Below are 21,097 nucleotides of genomic sequence, written 5' to 3'. Positions count from 1 at the left end.
TCCTTCACTCATGGTGATTGATAACTTCTATCCCCAAAAGAAAGTAGATCAATTACTTACTTAAACAATCTTTTGAGTAAACTAATCTTTATTTTTAAATGTTCTTAAAAGTGTACTTACTTGTATATTTTTTCATCTTGCAGTCTCAGGGATTTAGAGATGCTATTGTTGATACTGCATGCTCACTGCCAATAGAAGTTTCGTTGAATTCCCGGAAACGGTCACGAGAATCAGAAGAAGAGGAGCAGAAATCCAAAGATTAATCTCAAAGTATGCAAATGTATTGATGCCTTAACATTCAATGTGTACAATAGTAGACTCATTATTTTAAAATATAAACACATACTATGGCATGAATGAATCAGAAATATACTGAAGTGAATGGGAAAAATAATTAAGGAGTCTGATTCTCTGAAAAAGTTCTTTTGAAGCACTGTTCTATTATTTTGTTGTTTCGTTTTCTGTAATGTTCAGTAGAGATGATATAGGTATTGTGTTTCATAAAGGTGGAAAGCTAATTTCATGTGGCCAATCTGAATTCAGAATGGCCCCCCCTTCTTTGACAATTGCCTAGAAAATCTTTCTGTTTTAAATGTAACTTTGCTAACTCTTAAAAATGACAGACTTTCTTAGTTTCAAGAACAGGTAGCACCAGGAGTCAGTATATCATTATATTCATTTATATGGCTAAAATAAAATATTAACTGACCAAACTGATTTTAGTAACCTCTGTCCTTTAAATCTAAGACATTTGTTTAATTTTCTGTGTGGTTTTTATAATGTTAAAGGAATGTATTTGGAGCTATTATCTAAAAATTGTCTAGCACATATTATTCTGCAATAAGTTGATAAACTCACATTATTTCTATATTTTTGATACCTGGAGTGATCCATTCTAGAATTCTAAGTGTATTATCATTTTCCTTTGAATAACCTTAACATTTGAAAAAACTAAAAATTTTCATTCTTGTGTGTTTTCAAAAGCATCTGAAGATGTTTTAGGACCTTGTTTTTCTTAGTACTCTCAATTCATTAGCAAAATTTATTTTGATTCCCAGTGGAAGAACATGATTTAAATAATTTAAAATTATGTACTGTGATTACCACATTTTACAGATTTTAGTGACAGGTTGTATTTCCTGTACTAGACTGTACATCAAATTTATAACATTTTTTCAACAAACCTGTTCTGCAATTAATTATATGGAATAACCATAGTTAACCAGGACTTTGAGAATAAAAGGTGGCATGCTAACAATTATGCCAGGACAATGTGCATAACCCGGAACTCCAAGGCAAATTGTATAAGACTTAAATTCGAATGACTACCATAATGTAGGACAACTGATTTTAAGTATCTTCTTTATTTTTATTTAAAATTTTTTTTTTATTTTTAGGTGGTACCAGGGATCTAACCCAGGACCTTTATACATATGAAGCAGACACTCAACCACTGAGCTACACCCACCCCACTATCTTACTTTTGAAGGTTTTAATGCATATATTACATTGATGCAGTCATTTAAAAATTCCCTATCATTTTATATTCTCTCTGCTCCAATCATAAAATCAAGAGTTGTATGGGAAACGGACTTTGGCCCAGTGGTTAGGGCGTCCGTCTACCATATGGGAGGTCCGCGGTTCAAACCCCGGGCCTCCTTGACCCGTGTGGAGCTGGCCATGCGCAGTGCTGATGCGCGCAAGGAGTGCCGTGCCACGCAAGGGTGTCCCCCGCGTGGGGGAGCCCCACGCGCAAGGAGTGCGCCCGTGAGGAGAGCCGCCCAGCCGAAAAGAAAGAGCAGCCTGCCCAGGAATGGCGCCGCCCACACTTCCCGTGCTGCTGAGGACAAAAGAATTGGACAAAGCAACAAGACGCAGCAAATAGACACCAAGAACAGACAACCAGGGGAGGGGAGGGAATTAAATAAATAAATCTTGAAAAAAAAAAAAAACAACCAAAAGTGAATAATATAGCTTTAAAAAAAAAAAAAAAAAGAGTTGTAAGTAATAAATATTGGTGCTACCAGACACCAGATAATGTAGGATCTCTTTTTAAAGCATCTTAATACTATACTTTAAAAGAACTGTAGGGAGAAGCAGACTTGGCCCAGTGAATAGGGCGTCCGTCTACCACATGGGAGGTCCATGGTTTAAACCCCGGGCCTCCTTGACCTATGTGGAGCTGGCCCATGCGCAGTGCTGATGGGCTTAAGGAGTGCCGTGCTACACAGGGGTCCCCCCCGCGTAGGGGAGCCCCATGCGCAAGAAGTGCACCCCACAAGGAGACCAGCCCAGCATGAAAGGAAGTACAGCCTGCCCAGGAATGGCACCACACACACGGAATGTTGATGCAACAAGATGACGCAACAAAAAGAAAGATTCCCGTGCCGTGGACAACAGAAGCAGACAAAAAGAACACGCAGCAAATGGTTGCAGAGAACAGACAACTGGGGTGGGGCGGGGAGAGGAGAGAAATAAATAAAATAAATCTTTAAAAAAAAATAAAAGAACTATAGGTCCCTGATTATAGCCAAAGCCATATTTTATAAAAATAAAATTTCATATAGCCTTTTCAAATTGCTGCTATTGCTCAAAGGTATTTATTTTTCACTTACAAAAATAACATGCATTTATTATAGGAAATGTAAAAATGTTTATATATGGGCATATACATTTTTAAACACAAAATGATATTTCATTACCACCTGTTTAAAAATATTAATACATCTTATGTTTTCCACATCATTAAATTTTTCTATGACAGTTTTTAATGACTGTGCCTAACTTGAAATTTTCTGTTTAGAGCTTTAGTTGTTACTGTATTTTTAGTATTATAAACTATGTTTCTAATTGTATTAAAGAAAAATTATTTTTTTTTTTTGAGGTACCAGGGGCAGGGATTAAACCTAGGACCACCTCGTATGTAGGAAGCTGGTGCTCAACCACTGAGCTGCTTTGGCTCCCCTGTATTGATTTTTTCATTTATTTTGCTTGTTGTTTGCTTTTTATTTTTTCTAGGAGGTGCTGGGAACCAAACCCAGGACCTCCCATGTGGGAAGCAGGTACTCAACTGCTTGAACCACATCTGCTCCCCAGTATTCAGTTTTAAAGTGAAATTAAATTTTGCATTAGTTACATTTTAAAGATATTGAAATTATGTTTATATTAGTTTCACTGGGCTAAAATCTAGATGTCAGCTGGTCTTCATTCCTTCTGGGGGCTCTGGGGGAGAATCCGCTTCCTTGACATTCTTGGCTTCTAGAGGCCACCTGTATTCCTTGGCTTTTCACCCCATTCTCCATTTGCAAAGCTGTAGCATCTTTCTTTCTGCTTTCACTGTCACATCACCTTTTTCTCACTCTGAACTCTTGCCTTCCTCCTATAAGGACACTTGTGATTACATTTAGGGCCCATCTGGATAATACAGGATAATCTCTCCATTTTAAGATCCATAAATTTAATCATGGCAAAAGTCCCTTTTGTCATGTAAGGTAATATATTCACAGGTTTAGGGGACTAGATGTGTACATCTAGGCATTATTCTGCATACAAAATGAGAAAATACAGTCATTGGGTGCGTCATCCATATGTTAAAGTTTGAAAAGTGCTATGACTGACATGCATTACCACTTTTTACCCACATTCATAGATGTTCTTTCTCATATATGAAACCAAAGAAAGTTTATTCTCAGTTCTTTGACAGATTTATTTTTCAAGGAACCCCCTCTCTTTTCCTGGGTAGGAAATAATTCCATTCATCTCTGTGTCCTCAGCAGTCAGTCCTGGTTAATAGAGAGGGAGATTGAGAGGGTTGGATCTCTTCCGTCCTGTGCTGGCTCCCAAGCCAAATTGTGGTGCGGCCCCACCCAGCCTAGAACTGCTTATGGGATGCAGCAGACTAAATCTGTGGGTCAACAGCTGAGTCAGCCTTTTGCAACATCTCTCTCCCATTTCCTGGAGAGGTAGATCCCTGGGGCCACCTTGGTCTGTAGCCACTGGCTACAAGGCCTGGGAATTCAAAAGTTTCTGTAGGGTGGGGAGGGTGCTGGCAGTTGGAGCTACAGGTTTTAACTCACAGTTTTGCTGTTGCAATTCTTGTCCTTTTCCCCTATCTCTTCTGGGCCAGGTCCAGCCTTCCCCTAGAGTCCTAAACCCTAGAAGATTATTTCCCAAGCCATTTCTGTCTTGGGAGAGGAGAGAGTCCTGTGTCTTTCTAGTCTGCCATCTTCCCAGAAGTCTTACAATTTAATAATGTTTTAATGGTTTATAAATTTATATGAGTAACACCTTTTGTTTCTTGAACCTTTATGGACTTTTATTGTTTGAGGCAGGTGTGCCTTTTGGAGATTTTCAAACTAGGAGTTCCCATTAGCTTAAATTTTAACCCTAAGAGATTTATTTTCATTTCTTAGATTAGCTATTTTTATTACCTAATTATTTAATTTTTCTTGTTAATGATGTTCTTACTAAAATGTTTGCATCTAGTTACTGGTGATAAAATTACAAAATAATGTGGTAGAAAGAGCACAGAACTAGTGTCAGAAGACTAGGTTCTAATTCCAGCTGAGACACTAACAAGCCATGTCAGTTTTGGCACCTTTATTTTTTTCATGCCTTTCCCTTATTTATAAAACAAGATAGAACTAAATGACTGCTAAATTTAGACCAGTGGACCTAAATTTTGTGGTTTGTACAGGCATTAAATATTCACTTAAATGATCAATACTGGAAATAGGAAAAGGGTGACCTTTATGTGTTTTTATTTTCAAAATCAATAATAGTAGGTTTTCCATTACAATACATTGCTTTTCAGTTTTGAGAAATAATGTTGAAATGTTTTTTTTAAAAAAAAGCATTGAGTTGCAGAACAGAGGCTAGCTATTCATAATATGTATTTTTAGTTAACGTCAGTGCCTAAATTTACTGTTAGTGTTAAAATTTACAGAACATTTTGCTCCCTCAGAACTGATTTTGGCATAAAATATGTTGACAAGATTTCATGTATTTTTGACCGCAGTATATTTCTTTGCCTGTTTTCAATTTTTGTTCACCATTAACATAGGTCTTTTGATGTTTCAGCTATCCATTTGACTCCCAGTACATTGTAGTGAGACGTGCATTTCTAAACAAGCCATTACTCTCATAATGATTTTATGTGTAGCTTAATTTATGAGGATATGAAAGTTGGGCTACTTATCTTCAGTTGAGAACTTAGGGAAATTATGTCCTACCTACTTTCAAAATATAAATTTAACATAAAAAACAAAAGCCAGTTAGCAAAGAAAATATAATTTATATCAAGAAGTCATACAAACCAAAGAGAAAACATTATTGGTTATATAACTTTCTCTGTAATGAAGGGAAGTATATCAGTTCATCAAGAGAAAAACTTTTGGCAGTGGACTTGGCCCAGTGGTGAGGGTGTCCGTCTACCACATGGGAGGTCCACGGTTCAAACCCCGGGCTGCCTCGACCCGTGTGCAGCTGGCCCTTGTGCAGTGCTGATGCACGCAAGGAGTGCTGTGCCATGCAGGGGTGTCCCCCGCGTAGGGGAGCCCCACGCGCAAGGAGTGCTCCCCTTAAGGAGAGCTGCCCAGCGCGAAAGAAAGTGCAGCCTGCCCAGGAATGGCACCACACACACGGAGAGCTGACATAACAAGATGACGCAACAAAAAGAAACACAAATTCTTGTGCCATTGACAACAACAGAAGTGGACAAAGAAGACACACCAAAGAGACACAGAGAACAGACAACCGGAGTAGGGGGGAGAAATAAATAAAATAAATAAATCCAAAAAAAAGAGAAAAATGTTTTTTAACTAATACTTGCATAAAGTTTGAAATTTAAAAAGTATGAAATTTAGTAAGAGTAAGTCTTTAAGTCTTTTCTCTCCTGTCCCTTAGTTACTAGGTTACTTTCTAGGAGACAACTGTCATTACCAATTTCTTTCTTTTCTTTTTTTTTCTTTCCTTTTCTTTCTTTTCTGTCTTTCCTTTCTTTTTTGTATCAGTGATTGAACCTGGGACCTCATCCATATGAAGCAGCACTCAACCACTGAGCTTTGCCCACTCCACTATTTTCCCTATTTCCCCTATGATCCATTTTTACCACAGCAGCCAGAGTGATCTTTTAAAAAGGTGCATAAGTTTCTCTTTTCTCTATTTAATAATCATCAAATAATTTCCTGTTGCACTTATAATAAAAACCAAATTCCTTATTGAAGCCTTACACTGACTTCTGCCTTCCTTTCCATGCTTGTATGTTGCCATTCACATTGATCTTTGTTCTTCAAATATATACAACTTCATTCTTGCCTTAAGACATTGATACAGCCTATTGGAGACCTATGTAAGACACATTCGAGTGGTCTTTTTCTGACAGCAGACACTCCTAATCTCCATTTTCCTTTTGTACAGTTGTGTGTCTCTCCATTGTATGCAGTCTTAGTAGGACAATAAATTCAGGTACCTTGTCCTTCTGTAGTGAAAAGTAGACAGGTGACTCAAGCCAAGTTAATTGAACTCTCTACTTCTAGACTTTGAAACTTGAGTAGAAAATCCAGGATTGAGAAAAGTAGTTCAAGTGCATTTATTCTATTTATAGCAGCAATGATTGGACAAGATAGTTGAATAGTTTCTGCTGACTAAATAGCTGAAGTGATCATAGTTCTAGTGAGCTACTTCATCAGTCCTCTCATAAATTATCTCTTTGTTTAAATCAGCTAGAATATTTTTGGTTCTCCACTTTTTTTTTTGTACCCCAAGCTCAAAAGTATTTATCCTAGTTAATTATCATTAATCCTATTTTTGTCCAAAAACAATATATTAAACAATTATCGTCCATACTCCAAACCTACTGTGATGCAGGGTTTTTGGGTTTTTTTCTTAAGATTTATATTATTTATTTCTCCCCATCCCCTTGTTTTTCACTTGCTATGTCTGTTCGTCTTCCTTGTTTCTTTAGGAGGCACCAGGAGCCAAACCCAGGACCTCTGATGTGGGAGGGAGGTACCTAATCGCTTGAGCTACCTCCGCTCCCTGCTTTTGTTGTATCTCTCATGGTTTTTCTCCATGTGTCTCTTGTTGCATCATCTTGTTGCATCAGATCACCATGCCTGCACAGTACATCAGCTCGCTGTTTGTAGGAGGCACGGGGAACCTCTGAGAGCTCCCTACTTTGTTGTGTCTTTCATTATGTTTTCTCTCCTTGTCTCTTGTGCCAACTTGCTGTCTTCTTTAGGAGGCACCAGGATCCGAACCAGTGACCTCCCATGTGGTAGGAGCCTAGTCACCTGAGCCAAATCTGCTTCCCTGTAATGTAGTTTTAATTAGCAATCTCCTAGTTCTGTCAAACATTTTGACATATATAAAACCGTATTTTCCCAAATAGGTTTTCCTTTCAACTTCCTTTCTCTTAAATGTCAGATCTTTTCTCAAAGGCTCACTCTCAAAATGACTACATATCTAATCAGCACCAAATTATTCTATTTGAGGCACAATCAGGTGTCAGCAAATTGTTATCTGAGAACTTGAATATTAGAGAAATGTTTTCTCCCAAACTGTGAAATCTTCAGGACAACTTACTAATAGTAGCTAACATCACATGCTAACCACATGCCAGGGATTATGCTAAAGCCTTTACATGTATTATCATAAAGAGTCCATTCTATAACTTTAAATAGGTTCATGTTTTTAATCCTTAGGGAAGTTACGTCTATTAGTTAGGGCTCTTCAATTGTAAATAATGGAAACTGGCTGACAATTTAAACCAAAAAGAATTTAATGGAAGGCTATGAGGAACTTAAACATTAGGAAAGCAGAAGAAGCCAATTTGGAAATGCATGACTGGCTGCAGTTTCAGAGGGCTAGACAGAATCTCATGGTGGAATTCCACTGGGATGAATGAACTAGCACCCTTCATCAATCCTGATTTCTTTATCAAGATTCAAAATCTAGAGAGAAAGTATTCTATTGACCTAACTTATGTCAGTGCCTGACTCCAAGATAGAGAATCTGGGGGAAGAAATCACTAAGGATATCTGTGGCTATGTAAGAGGAGGGCAGGAATCTGGTTTTAATACCCTTTCAGAACTACATACAATAAAAGGTAATTCTCCAAAGGAATTGAGATGTTGTGAGGAAAAGGATATAGTCCTGTGCAACCAAAACTAAAAAATGTACCTCATATTTTCTGACTTGCTCAAAATTATCCCCCTAGGAATTCAAACTCCAGAACCAATGCTTTTTAATTACGTTAATGAAATGGTTCTCAACTGGGGGTGATGTTGTCCCATATGCCATTGGAACATTTGGCATATTTGGACAGGATAAGCCTAATTGTGCAGGATAGCCCTCCTTAACAAAGAATTATTTAGTCCAAAATGAAAATAGTGCTGAACTTAGAAACTCTGCTTTAATGACAGAATATGGCATGAGGTCACATACACAAAGAAAATATGTCAATGAAAAGGAGTATTGGGGGAAACGGACTTGGCCCAGTGGTTAGGGCGCCCGTCTACCACATGGGAGGTCCGCGGTTCAAACCCCGGGCCTCCTTGACCCATGTGGAGCTGGCCCATGCGCAGTGCTGATGCGCGCAAGGAGTGCCCTGCCACGCAGGGGTGTCCCCATGTAGGGGAGCCCCACGCACAAGGAGTGCGCCCCTAAGGAGAACCGCCCAGCGCGAAAGAAAGTGCAGCCTGCCCAGGAATGGCGCCGCCCACACTTCCAGTGCCGCTGACGACAACAGAAGCGGACAAAGAAACAAGACGCAGCAAATAGACACAGAGAACAGACAACCGGGGTAGCGGGGGGGGGGGGGGGGGATTAAATAAATAAATAGATCTTTAAAAAAGAAAAGGATATTGGTAAGCATTAGCAGTATTGGTAGGAAAGATAAAATGGGCAAAGTTTATGGTATAACTATTTAAACCCTGTTCAAAGGGATGAGAGTTTTTCTTAGATTGTTCCTAATATCTGTTCTTATTGTGGAAATGCTTGCGTCAGACTATTGCAGTTTGATGACATTAAATACTTGAATCATAATTAACTCTTATCTGTTTGCTTGCTTACCAATTAATCTGTATATATTGGATTTCCAAGCTATTTTGATTACAGCCAGATCAATACAAATAATTGATATTCTTCCAAGTATTAGTTGTCATTTAAGTTCCTATGTTGTCATTGTGATTTTTTCACATCAGTCAGTTTCTGTGAGATTTGTTAGCGTTAATTGATATCCTCAGTGTAACTAAACTTGGGATACCTAAATTACTGAGCCTCCATGTTCAAGTTGCTGAACTTTGTCATAAATTCATGGAGGTAAATGACACTATGGTGAATTAAACATGGCCACAAATTCTTTGACACTCCTCCCATCAGGAAGGCTTATCCTTTTCTTGAATCTGGGTGGGCCTATTACTGCTTTGACCAATAGAGTACCGTGGAAGTATACTACTGACTAGGTTGTAAAAGGCTGTGTGCACTTTCTGCTGTATTCACTGGAATACTCACTATTGGAGCCCGAAGCCACCATGTAAGCATTCTGACTACTTTAAGGCCATAATGCCAGCCATGTCATATGTAGGCATCCCAGTTGACAGCTCCAGTCAACAGCCAGCATTAACTGCCAGTTTACCAACACAGTCAAATTAGTATCTTAAAAATGATTTATATATTAGTCATTTTTCCACTCAGTTTTTCTCAGTATGAATAATAAAAGTATAATATAAGTAAGCCATCTTGTATGTCTGGTTCAGCTGAGCCTTCAGATAATTCTGTCCCCAACTGCTATCTTACTGCAACCTCGTGAGACCTGCAAATGAGAACTATCTTGCTGAGCCCAGCAATGTAAAAAGCTGTGAAATATAATAAATGGTATTTGTTTTAAGCCACAGAGTTTTATGGGAGTTTGTTATGTAGCAATAGATACCCTCAGCATGGAAGTGGATGTGGCTCAAGTGATTGAGCTCCCACCTACCACATGGGAGGCTCCAGGTTTGGTGCCTGGTGCCTCCTAAAGATGAGCAAGACAGCGAGCTGATGCAACAAGAAACATGAGGAAAACATAATGAGAGAGACAACAAAGCAGCAAAGGTGGCTCAGGCGATTAGGTGCCTCCCTCCCATATCAGAGGTCCTGGGTTTCTGGTGCCTCCTGAAAAGAAGAACAGCATACAACAAGCAGACACGGCAAATGCAAACAAATGCAAACAATTTATTTATTAACAACAATTTATTTTAAAAAATAAATAAAGTAAATCTTTTTTTAAAAAAGATAACCACAGCAGCCTTCTAGACCCTCTCTGGATTGCTGGCCCTTCCCAAGTGCCACCTTAGAATTTTTGACCTTCCTATCTGAACATTCTTCTGTTCATTTTCATCCCCACTAATACCAGAAAGTACTTTTCTGTACTTTCAGTCTCTTCCTTTGCCCAACTGGTCTTCCAGTCTCCAGTCTCTTCTTCAGTTCATCCTGTACTCTTCTGAAAATAATGTTTGCATATTAAATTTTCTTAAAACACAGTTTTCATCATGTTACTTTCCAATTTAATATTTTTACCAACACTTGGAGCAAATAATTTTAATTCCTTCTCCCAATCTAATCTAATATTGAGCTTCTGTCCAAGGGCCTAAATATCTTAAATTTATCATGAAATTATTGGTGTACATTTCCAGAGATAGAAAATTCCAAATCTCTTGTGACAATTTAAAAAGAGATTTAAAAATTTAATAATTTTATATGTTAAGAACCCAAGTTTACTCTACATAGATATTTTGATTTGCTGCCGCTGTGTAAATAGCTGCAGAGTGTTATATTGTTATTTAGGAAGTTTCAGCAAATAAGAACTTGCAGAATTACTGGAAACCATGTGTGTTGTGTTGGTGCCAGGTATGTCATTTATAGACTTCTCTTTCATAAGGCAGCAGAGTACTTCATATGCCCAAATTATCTCCTTTCTGGAGAAGATGCATTGTGTCAGCATGTCTAGTAATTGATAATGTCTGTACCACATGGTTTAAATCTACCCTTGTCCGACACAGCTTTTCTACCACCTATGATTACCATATGTTGCAGTACTCTAGGTTAATGGAATCATTTCCATCTTCCCTTCTAGTCACAAATGTCACTGTGGCTCAATTCCATCACCTCTACACATGAGAATAAAATGTTCAGTAATATCTGAGCATAAGAATACATCTTTGTGAGGAGTTTTCATATTTAGTTGCCTGTTTCATTTTCTTTTCTTTTCATTTTTTAAAGATTTATTTATTTATTTAATCCCCCCCCCCCCCCCTCCCCTGGTTGTCTGTTCTTGGTGTCTATTTGCTGCGTCTTGTTTCTTTGTCCGCTTCTGTTTTCGTCAGTGGCACGGGAAGTGTGGGCGGCGCCATTCCTGGGCAGGCTGCTCTTTCTTTTCACGCTGGGCAGCTTTCCTCACGGGCGCACTCCTTGCGCGTGGGGCTCTCACGCGGGGGACACCCCTGCGTGGCAGGGCACTCCTTGCGCGCATCAGCACTGTGCATGGCCAGCTCCACATGGGTCAAGGAGGCCCGGGGTTTGAACCGTGGACCTCCCATGTGGTAGACGGACGCCCTAACCACTGGGCCAAAGTCCGTTTTCTTTTTAAAAAGCAGCTGGGTATTTTGATGAATGCTCCAGAATAGGGTATGGGCATCTGCTCACTAGACTGGGACATGATCAGTATCACTGTGAACTCTTGAAAGTATTAAAAGTAAATATATGAAAGGATTTAAAAATTAAGGAATAAAAAGTTTTTACCACCATGAGGCACTTTTGATTCTTGTAAAGTGAAAACTAGTAGCAAAATGTCAAAGTGAATTCTTGTTAATAAAGTCAATTCATTTTACAATAACCATTCATTATAGAAGAAACATACCATGTTAGCCATTTTTAGTATCATCATCAGAAATTGCCATCAACTCCTGCAATTTTTTTCTTTCATAACTTTGTTGTAATATATTCAAAAAATATTTTAATTCCTAAAAAACTGTGGTAGATAAAAACAAAGATTGTTATAAATCAATTGTTCATTAAGGGAAAAAGATTAGAACCTGTTTTGGGGACTCACTTTGTTTTTGTTTTTTTTTAGGTTTTATTTATTAATTTCTCCCCACCCCTTCATTGTTTGTATTTGTTGTGACTGTTAATCTTCCTTGTTTCTTTTTTTTTTTAAAAAGATTTATTTATTTATTTAATTCCTCCCCTCCCCCAGTTGTCTGTTCTCTGTGTCTGTTTGCTGCATCTTGTTTCTTTGTCCTCAGCGGCACGGGAAGTGTGGGCGGCGCCATTCCTGGGCAGGCTGCACTTTCTCTCGTGCCCAGGCTCTCCTTACGGGCACACTCCTTGCACGTGAGGCTCCCCTATGCGGGGGGACACCCCTGCGTGGCAGGGCACTCCTTGCGCGCATCAGCACTGTGCATGGGCCAGCTCCACATGAGTCAAGGAGGCCCAGGGTTTGAACCGCGGACCTCCCATGTGGTAGACGGGCGCCCTAACCACTGGGCCAAGTCCATTTCCCTTCCTTGTTTCTTTAGGAGGCACCAGGACCTCTGATGTGGAAGGGAGGGTCCTAATTATTTGAGCCACCTCTGTTCCCTGCTTTTTTGTTGTTGTTTGTCTTTCATTATGCTTTTTTTCTTCTTGAGTCTCTTGTTGCGTCTGCTTGCTGTGCCTGCCCATTGTGTTAGCTGGCTGTCTTGCTCATCTTCCTTAGGAGGCACTGGGAACTGAACCACTGACTTCCCCTCTGGTAGGCAGGAGCTCAATCACTCGAGCCATGTCTGCTTCCCATTTTTCTTTATTTTATCCCCACATTCCCAGATGGCTTGCTTATCAGTCTGCTCATTGTTTGCTTGCCTTCTCCAAGAGGTACCAGGAACTGAACCTGGGAACTCCCACATGAGAAGTGAGTGCCCAACAACTTGAGGCACATCTGCTCCCCCACTTTGCTTTTCAGAACTGGTGAAATGCATGTGGACCTGTTATTGATGTGTATTTTAATTTTGACAGTGTTGGATTATTGCTAGCAATAGAAAAAATATATAGCAGCTCCATTTGGGGCAGCAAGTGGAGATGATTTTAAAATGATACATGATTTTAAAATATCATTGAAGTGGACAAGATACAGCTAGAGTATATCAAGGAGAAAGGAAGAAGTCCTTATTTGGAAACATTTCTGTATTCAACTTTTTTTAGTTGTCAGGTATTCTGTTGCTTCTTCCTGGCAATATGTCAACACAAATTGATATCTTAAGTACTATTTATATATTATTTAGCCTTCCATTCATTTCATTTTTAAAATATCAGTGAAGAAAGTACAAATTTTTATACTTGCAACTTAACATGTCATTAGGTCTAGCTTAGGCAATTGTTCATAGGTCACTGGATCTGTGATGTATATTCAGTTAATCCTCATTTTCACAGATTCCTTATTTGCTAAATTTTATTTGTAACCCCAAAATCAATATTTGCAACTTTCACACTCATTTCTGGACATTCAGAGTGATGAAAATTTTGAGTCACTCAGTGTGTATATTCCCAGCAGAGGTCATACAAAGAGACACTCTTTCCTTCTTATTTCAGTTCCCTTACTATAAACAAGGGTCCTTTGCATGGCATATTTAGTGCCACATTTTTGCATTTTTGTGGATTTTTTTTTTTTTTTGGTGATTTCATTATTTGAAATGGCCTTGAAACATAGTGCTGATGTACTTTAGATAGAAAATATGGGGTGGCGGACTTGGCCAAGTGGTTAGGGCATCCGTCTACCACATCGGAGGTCCGCGGTTCAAACCCCGGGCCTCCTTGACCCGTGTGGAGCTGGCCCATGCGCAGTGCTGATGCACACAAGGAGTGCCCTGCCAGGCAGGGGTGTCCCCCGCATAGGGGAGCAGAACTCGCAACAAGTGTGCCCCAGAGGGAGAGCCGCCCAGCATGAAAGAAAGTGCAGCCTGCCTCAAAATGGCGCTGCCCACAGGGAGATGTGACACAAGATGACACAACCAAAAGAAACACAGATTCCTGTGTCGCTGACAACAGAAGCAGACAAAGAAGACGCAGCAAATAGACACAGAACAGACAACCGGGGTGGGGGGGAAGGGGAGAGAAATAAATATATAAATTTTTCAAAGAAAAAAGAAAATACATGTGTTATATAAGCTTTGTTCATGCATGACATAGTGCTATTGGCTGTGAATTCAATGTTAATGAATAAACCCTTATTTAATGACCTGCCTCCCATGTAATTTATGATTAAACTTGCTGAAATTTATATTCAGTGGTGTTTTACTTTTGCCGAAGGCTCCTGGAAGCAAGTACCAGAAATATGTTAGCTTTTATAATGGGAATTTATTAGGTTAAAAGCTTATACAGTTCTGAGAATGTGAAAATATCCAAATCAAGGCATCATCAGAAATGCTGTCTCACCAAAGGTGAGGTTGCTGGAGATCCAGGACTCCTTCCACATGTGAAGGCACATGGAGGCTTCTCTTCCGGGTTTGCTTCAACTTCTGGATGCTTCATCTTTGGCTTCCTCTCTCCTGGGTTCCTCTCTGAGTTCCTAGATTTTTTCTCTCCATCTCTGCAGCTTTTTTCCCTTTGTGTCTCTGCTTTCAGTCTTACATTTATAAATGGCCCCAGCAAGAGGACCAAGACCCACCCTGGGTCACACCTCACTGAACTAATCCAATCAAAGGACCCCACATCCACAGGAATGGATTAGCTTTAAGAGCATGATTTATTTTTGGAATCCACAAAAAGCTTCAAACTGTCACAAGAGGATTTGTTTAATGTGGCTCTAAAATGTTCTGAAAGTAATGATACTGTTTTTAGATGGGATTACATGGGGGCAATCTCTAAAAGGCAGGTGAAACAAGAGCTTCTTGGAGAATCATTGAATGCACATTTGAGGAAGCAAAATATATAAGATGTCTTTAAATAGAAACACAGAAAAAAAAATAAATAGAAACACACATAAAAAAGGTTTTGAATTGATCAGTTGATAAAATGTTTTAACTGAAGATTCACAGGAACCTAACGCTATATTTTTCCTAGGGGCTATGGTTCAGTATTCACTAATTCAGTGTCACTATACTGTAATTTTATAGAACATAACTACTGCAAATAATGAGAACCAACTGTACTAATTTATTATTATACTCAATAAAAAGTCAATATTTCATATAAATATTTGAAATAATTTTAAAAATTAGTTATAATACTGTTCTAGTTATGGTGTCAATTTCAATCAATTTTTTACAATTAGCTATCAAAATTGAGACTTTTAAAATTTATTTATTTTTAATTAATTTTTATTTATTTCTCTCTCCTTCCCCATCACCCCTCCCCAGTTGTCTGCTCTCTGTGTCCATTTGCTGTGTGTTCTTCTATGTCCACTTGTATTCTTGGTAGCAGCACCTGGAATCTGGGTCTCTTTTTGTTGTGTCATCTTGCTGTGTCAGCTCTCCGTGTGTGCGGCCCCACTCCTGAGCAGGCTGCACTTTTTTTGCACTGGATGGCTCTCCTTACAGGGCGCACTCCTTGCGTGTGGGGCTCCCCTATGCAGGGGGACAACCCTGTGTGACAAGGCACTCCTTGCACGCATCAGCACTGCGCGTGGGCCAGCTCACCACATGGGTCAGGAAGCCTTGGGTTTGAACCCTGGACCTCCCATGTGTTAGGCAGACACTCTATCCATTGAGCCAAATCTGCTTCCCTTAAAATTTATTTATTTATTTTTTAAAGATTTATTTATTTTGTATTTATTTCTCTCCCTTCCCCCATCCCCACCCAGTTGTCTGCTCTCTGTGCCCATTTGCTGTGTGTTCTTTTTCATCTGCCTCTATTCTGTTAGCGGCATGGGAATCTGTGTCTCTTTTTGTTGCCTTATCTTGCTGTGTCAGCTCTCCATGTGTGCAGCGCCACTCCTGGGCAGGCTGGACTTTTTTTTGCGCTGGGTGGCCCTCTCCATGGGGCGCACTGCTTATACGCAGGGCTCCCCCATGTTGGGGACACCCCTGCATGGCATGGCACTCCTTGCAGACATCAGCACTGCTCGTGGGCCAGCTCCACACAGGTCAAGGAGGTCCTGGGCTTGAACCGCGGATCTCCCATGTGGTAGGCAGACTCCCTATCCACTGAGCCAAGTCCGCTTCCCCAAATTTATTTTTAAAGAAGCTTTAGATTACATACATGTTACATAAAAAATATAGGGATTCCCATATACCCCCTCCCTCCCCTTTGTACACTTTTCCCCCATTAACAACATCTTTCATTAGTACGGCACAGTTGTTAAAATTGATGAGTGCATATTGAAACATTGCTACTAACCATGGTCTATAGTTTACCTTATGGTTTATACTTTGCACTGCACAAAAATTTAGACTTTTTTATTGACCTTTTGATTATGATTCTTCCCTGTCAAGCACTAAAATGTTGAACCTTTATACTTTATATCTGTAGTGATATAGATTATGAAATTTTCCCTCAACTCATTGCAGCAAATAACTTTTTTGAATCATTGAGCTCATTTTATAGTTTAAAATTATGAAATATTTTAATATATTCTAATTTAAATTGTGCATAATGCTTTGAGAAAAAGGGTCTGTTATAGGATAATGGGTCTTTTATAGGATAAGTGATTTCTACAGCTTTCAAAGCTAAAATAGATAACATACTAAACCAACTCTAGGGTGGAGGACTTGGCCCAGTGGTTAGGGCGTCCGTCTACCACATGGGAGGTCTGCGGTTCAAACCCTGGGCCTCCTTGACCCATGTGGAACTGGCCCATGTGCAGTGCTGATGCGCGCAAGGAGTGCCCTGCCACGCAGGCACACGCAGGGGTGTCCCTGCGTAGGGGAGCCGCCCAGTGTGAAAGAAAGTGCAGCCTGCCCAGGAATAGCGCTGCACACACGGAGAGTTGACACAGCAAGATGACGCAACAAAAAGAAACACAGATTCCCGTGCCGCTCACAACAACAGAAGCAGACAAAGAACACGCAGCAAATAGACACAGAGAAAAGACAACCGGGGTGGGGGGAGAGGGGAGAGACATAAGTAAATAAATCTTTAAAAAAACAAACAAACCAACTCTAATACTGCTTCTTGTGTTTTACTGTCAGATTAAATTACAGCTTTTATGGATGATTATAATTTATTATATTTTCCAAAAAATAAGACATTCTTTGAAATATAATTTTGATGTAAAGAGAGAAAACACGCCTACTTTAGTCAATATTCTATACATGCATAACCAGCTAATATTAACTGCAGATTAAGATTTTTTTTTTTTAGTTATAAGCATCAGTTCTTCACCATATATCAAATATTTTACTCTTAACTTTTAATTCAAGGAAATAATCTGCTAACTTCAAAGAAGATTGTTCCAAAAGCACCTTCAGAGAACTAAGGTTGCTTTAACTTCAGATTAATAAATTTATAGTTCCTTTAATGTGTTATTTTTTCTAGCTCTCAGATCACAAAGAACTTTTTTCTTCTTGTATCAGGATGCAGTTTAGAAAACAGAGGCAATATAATACAGGGAATTGGTTACACAAGTGATGAAAGCCTAAAAAGTGATGAAAGCCAAAAGGGAAGGTGAGGCAAGATTAGAGAGCAAGAAGCTGGAAGTTAGAAGTCACTACCATCTCTAGGCTTCAGGACATGAAATAAGATGTTTTTGGAGCTCAAGGGCTGGGATCACTGGCAAAAGCTGGAATCATAGTGGGCACATTCAGGGAGAGCAAAGCTACAAAGGGGATGCAGCAGTTATCAAGACTGAGGTAGAGGATGGGGATGAGATGCCCTGCTTTTTCTTTTTTTCCTCCTTCCTGTTTCCTATCAAAGATACCCACTGAGCAGATCCTCGCTGGAAATCAGCTGTGACAGGAGCCTGGTGAATGCAGCTTGAAAGGACCAGCTTCCCTACAATTCAGAGCAGAGCAAGGGAGGGAAAGGGATGGATATGAGAACAGACCACAGACTGACAGAGTAATCCTTGTGTTTTTTTTTTTAACTTTTAAAATAAATTTTATTGAGGTTTAATTTACATACAGTAAAATGCACTTACTTTCAGTGTACACTGGATAATTTTTGACAAATGAATATGTCCATGGAACCATTCAGTCAATATGTGGAGCATTTTCATCACTCCACAAATTTTCCTCTGACCCCTTTGTCATGAATCCCTCATCCCCAACCTCAGTGCCAGGTAATCACTAATATGTTCTGTGTCTCTATAGATCAGGGTTTCTTAACCTTTCTTTCATTCCACAGATCCCTTTGCCTGTCAAGTGGAAACCACAGACTACTACTGTAATTTGTTGCATACATTTGTGAGTGAAGGAAATGCTAGATTTCAGTTAGAGGTCAGAGAAAATAAAGATAATATGTTGATTTTTTTCAGTTCAAGCTTACCCCTTGAAAGGGTCTGTGAACCTCTGTTTTAAGAACCTTTGCTGTAGATTATTCTGTCTGTTATAGGAATTCAGGTAATTGAAACCATACAGTATGTACTTTCTGTGCCTGGCTTTTTTTTCATTCAGAATGTTTTTGAGATTCATGCATATTATTGTGTTTATCACTTCATCATTTTATACCTGCACAGTATTTCATTGGATGAATACACTACAATTTGTTTATCCATTCACCTGTTGATAGACATCTGAGTTTTTTCCAGGTTTGGGCTATTATGAATAAAACTTCTGTAAATAGTCATGTACAAGGGGCTCAAACAGTTCTTTTTAACCTGAAAAATATTATTATCATGAATGTTTCTGGAAGGATATTGTGCCTTTCCTTCAAGGAACTAAGGGATAGGGGGAAAATAACTCTTAAGCAATTTTATTTATTTAAATACCTTTGATACATATTATGCTTTTCATAGCTCAGTGTTTTTGTTTTTTTCTCAGGGTTTTTCATAGATGGAAAGAGGAGTAGGGAAGTTGTAAAAGGGAAACTGAAAACAGGACAATGCAAAATAATGACTAAAAAAACCTTGACAATGGCAAAACCATCTTACACAGCTGCTCTGAGATCCCAGCACTGCTGCCAGCAGCCTTCTGGCAAAGCTACTTTGTATCAAATGTATGCAATAGGATCCATATTGATCTTTTATGAAGGAATATCTTTATTAATACAAGCAGCTACACCTCTCATTTTTGTAATATGAAGATGTGGGCTTTTTCTTTTTAATCTTAGAAGTAATGTTTCCCCAACATGTATCACTTCCTTTTAAATGTGTGAGCTGAGTCATAAATTAATGTCACAAATAAATGTCACTGAGATGAGGGAAGCAACTGTATTACAAAGTGGGAAGGTGTAGCTTGATGTGAATTGTTACAGTTGACAGCTATGTATTCTTGAACTAAATGTCATCATTTTATATTCTGAGATATTAAATAATTGGAATGTAAAATTATGGACATTTAGGTTTGCAGCCTAAAAAGCACTGTCAGTCTTTTCTAGATGTTCCGAAATGGAAATGAACAGGTGGATTGAAAACAAAGACAAATGAGGAGTTTTAAAGACTTTCTTGGCAAGTCACAGAGAAGTTGCTTTACACTGGTGATGTTTTAAATGAAACATGAATAAACACATTTAGCTTGTCTGGAAACAGATTTATTTATTGGGTCTTCCTTTTACCTTTGAGACAAAAATAGTTATGGAGGACTCATAGGCATTACTCACTGTATACTTTGTAGCACATACTATTTAATCTCAAGCTAGGTGAGAGAACGCAACTCTATTTTACAGGATGTCATGATGTACATTAGTGAATTCAACTTTTTAAATATTAACAGTGTCAGGGCAGGGATTTAGAATACAGTATTGTATGAAAACAGTTTGCAGGAACAGTTCCTCCTCTGCCATTTAAAACTAACTAGAAATGGTATCTCAGACACCAAATCCAACTGAAAGCCAGAAACAAGAGGATGGGGTGGAGAATTTGAGAGAACATGTTTTTCAAAGAAGAGAAAGAATTGGTATGTTTTTTGCTGAATTATATGTTGCCCTGTACGTGGCAGTATGCAGTAATGATGTTATCTTCTATACAGCTGTATAACACCACAGCTTCTCCCTCTCCCTCCCCACTCAGTAAGGCTTGAAAATAATAGGTTTGTGTGTAGTTTGGTAAGAAAATTAGAATCATTTAAAGTCACTTCAGTTTCGATCTAAGAAAGAAAAGAGGCTTGGATAGGGAGGAAAAGCAAACAAAATCTAGAAAAAATACATATTATGTAATAAACTATAATATGCCTTAGGCAGACACTCAAGGTGGGGAGGTCTTTTGCTGGAAAACTAATGGTTTTTCTATGAAAAGACCCATGGTGAGTCCTTGTTGCATCACTTGTGTGTTACCTTTAACAAAGCCATAGTGTCTTTGAGGCTCGGTTTCCTCATCTACAAAATGGAATCATAATGGTAATGTCCTCTACTTTAAGGGTCTATAATAAGGATTAAAGGGGTGAAAGCCCTATACAAGTAAGGCGTTATATAGGCACACTGCACTGTTGAATCTTCAAAGGCAGAGAAGAGTAATGGAAAAAGGGTCTAGAAATCTTTGGAGGCTGAGAACCTGTGTGCAGATTCCAGTGCCAGAGCTAGTAGATTTGAGACCTCGAAGCAAGTAATAGCTTACTTGCTTAGCTGCCTCCTGAAAATGAAGGTATCACCCCTTTCTCCACAGACTCAAATGACATTTGCAAAGGAAACCTACTACTTGGTAGGTTCCTGATGGCTCCCTCTACCCTAGCTTTTTAGACGTTCTGAAATGGAAAATAAGCAGGTGGATTGAAAACACTTTAGTCGATGTTCACATCTGGTATCTTTCAATAGATAAGGGCGCTAAGGCAAGGGAGGAGCAGACAGGAAAATTGAGGTAAATCCAATCCAAGTAGGAGCCGACGTGGGATGTCTTAGTTCACTCCTACCACTTGACTAGGATGTCCATCCAGTAATGATATTCAGAGATGGAGAGACTGCTACACTCGCTTTCGACTCTGCGGACTCGACGGGAGGGACCCAGAGATTCTTAATTAGAGTGGGTTGCTATGGCGACCGTCTCCAGGCAGCGAGC

At 39.1% G+C, this 21,097-nt stretch overlaps 2 protein-coding genes across 8 annotated transcripts in view; one reads left to right on the top strand and one right to left on the bottom strand.

Moving 5' to 3' along the window:
• The window catches only part of RAD51C (RAD51 paralog C), a 48,701-nt gene extending 46,274 nt beyond the window's left edge, over positions 1-2,427 (top strand). For 3 of the 7 annotated variants that reach the window (XR_002798526.3, XM_058283903.2, XM_058283902.2), the window contains 2 exons: positions 144-270; positions 1,398-1,542. Coding sequence is in view for 6 of the 7 variants with exons in the window: in XM_058283903.2 (XP_058139886.1) it covers positions 144-263 (120 nt within the window). In the remaining variant the exon portion in view is untranslated. Of the gene's footprint in view, positions 1-143; positions 718-1,397 lie in introns of those variants that run through there. The other 4 variants (XM_004468205.4, XM_012528902.4, XM_071210893.1 and 1 more) reach the window with 4 other exon arrangements.
• TEX14 (testis expressed 14, intercellular bridge forming factor) overlaps positions 1-21,097 on the bottom strand; it is a 199,887-nt gene that overhangs the window by 178,231 nt on the left and 559 nt on the right. Inside the window, exon 2 of the mRNA XM_058283898.2 lies at positions 121-185. The gene's annotated coding sequence lies outside the window, so the exon portion shown is untranslated. The remainder of the gene's footprint in view (positions 1-120; positions 186-21,097) is intronic.

Source organism: Dasypus novemcinctus, chromosome 21 (assembly GCF_030445035.2).
Source record: "Dasypus novemcinctus isolate mDasNov1 chromosome 21, mDasNov1.1.hap2, whole genome shotgun sequence".
In the NCBI taxonomy this organism is placed as follows: domain Eukaryota; kingdom Metazoa; phylum Chordata; class Mammalia; order Cingulata; family Dasypodidae; genus Dasypus; species Dasypus novemcinctus.
This window is presented reverse-complemented; position numbering and strand designations above follow the sequence as displayed.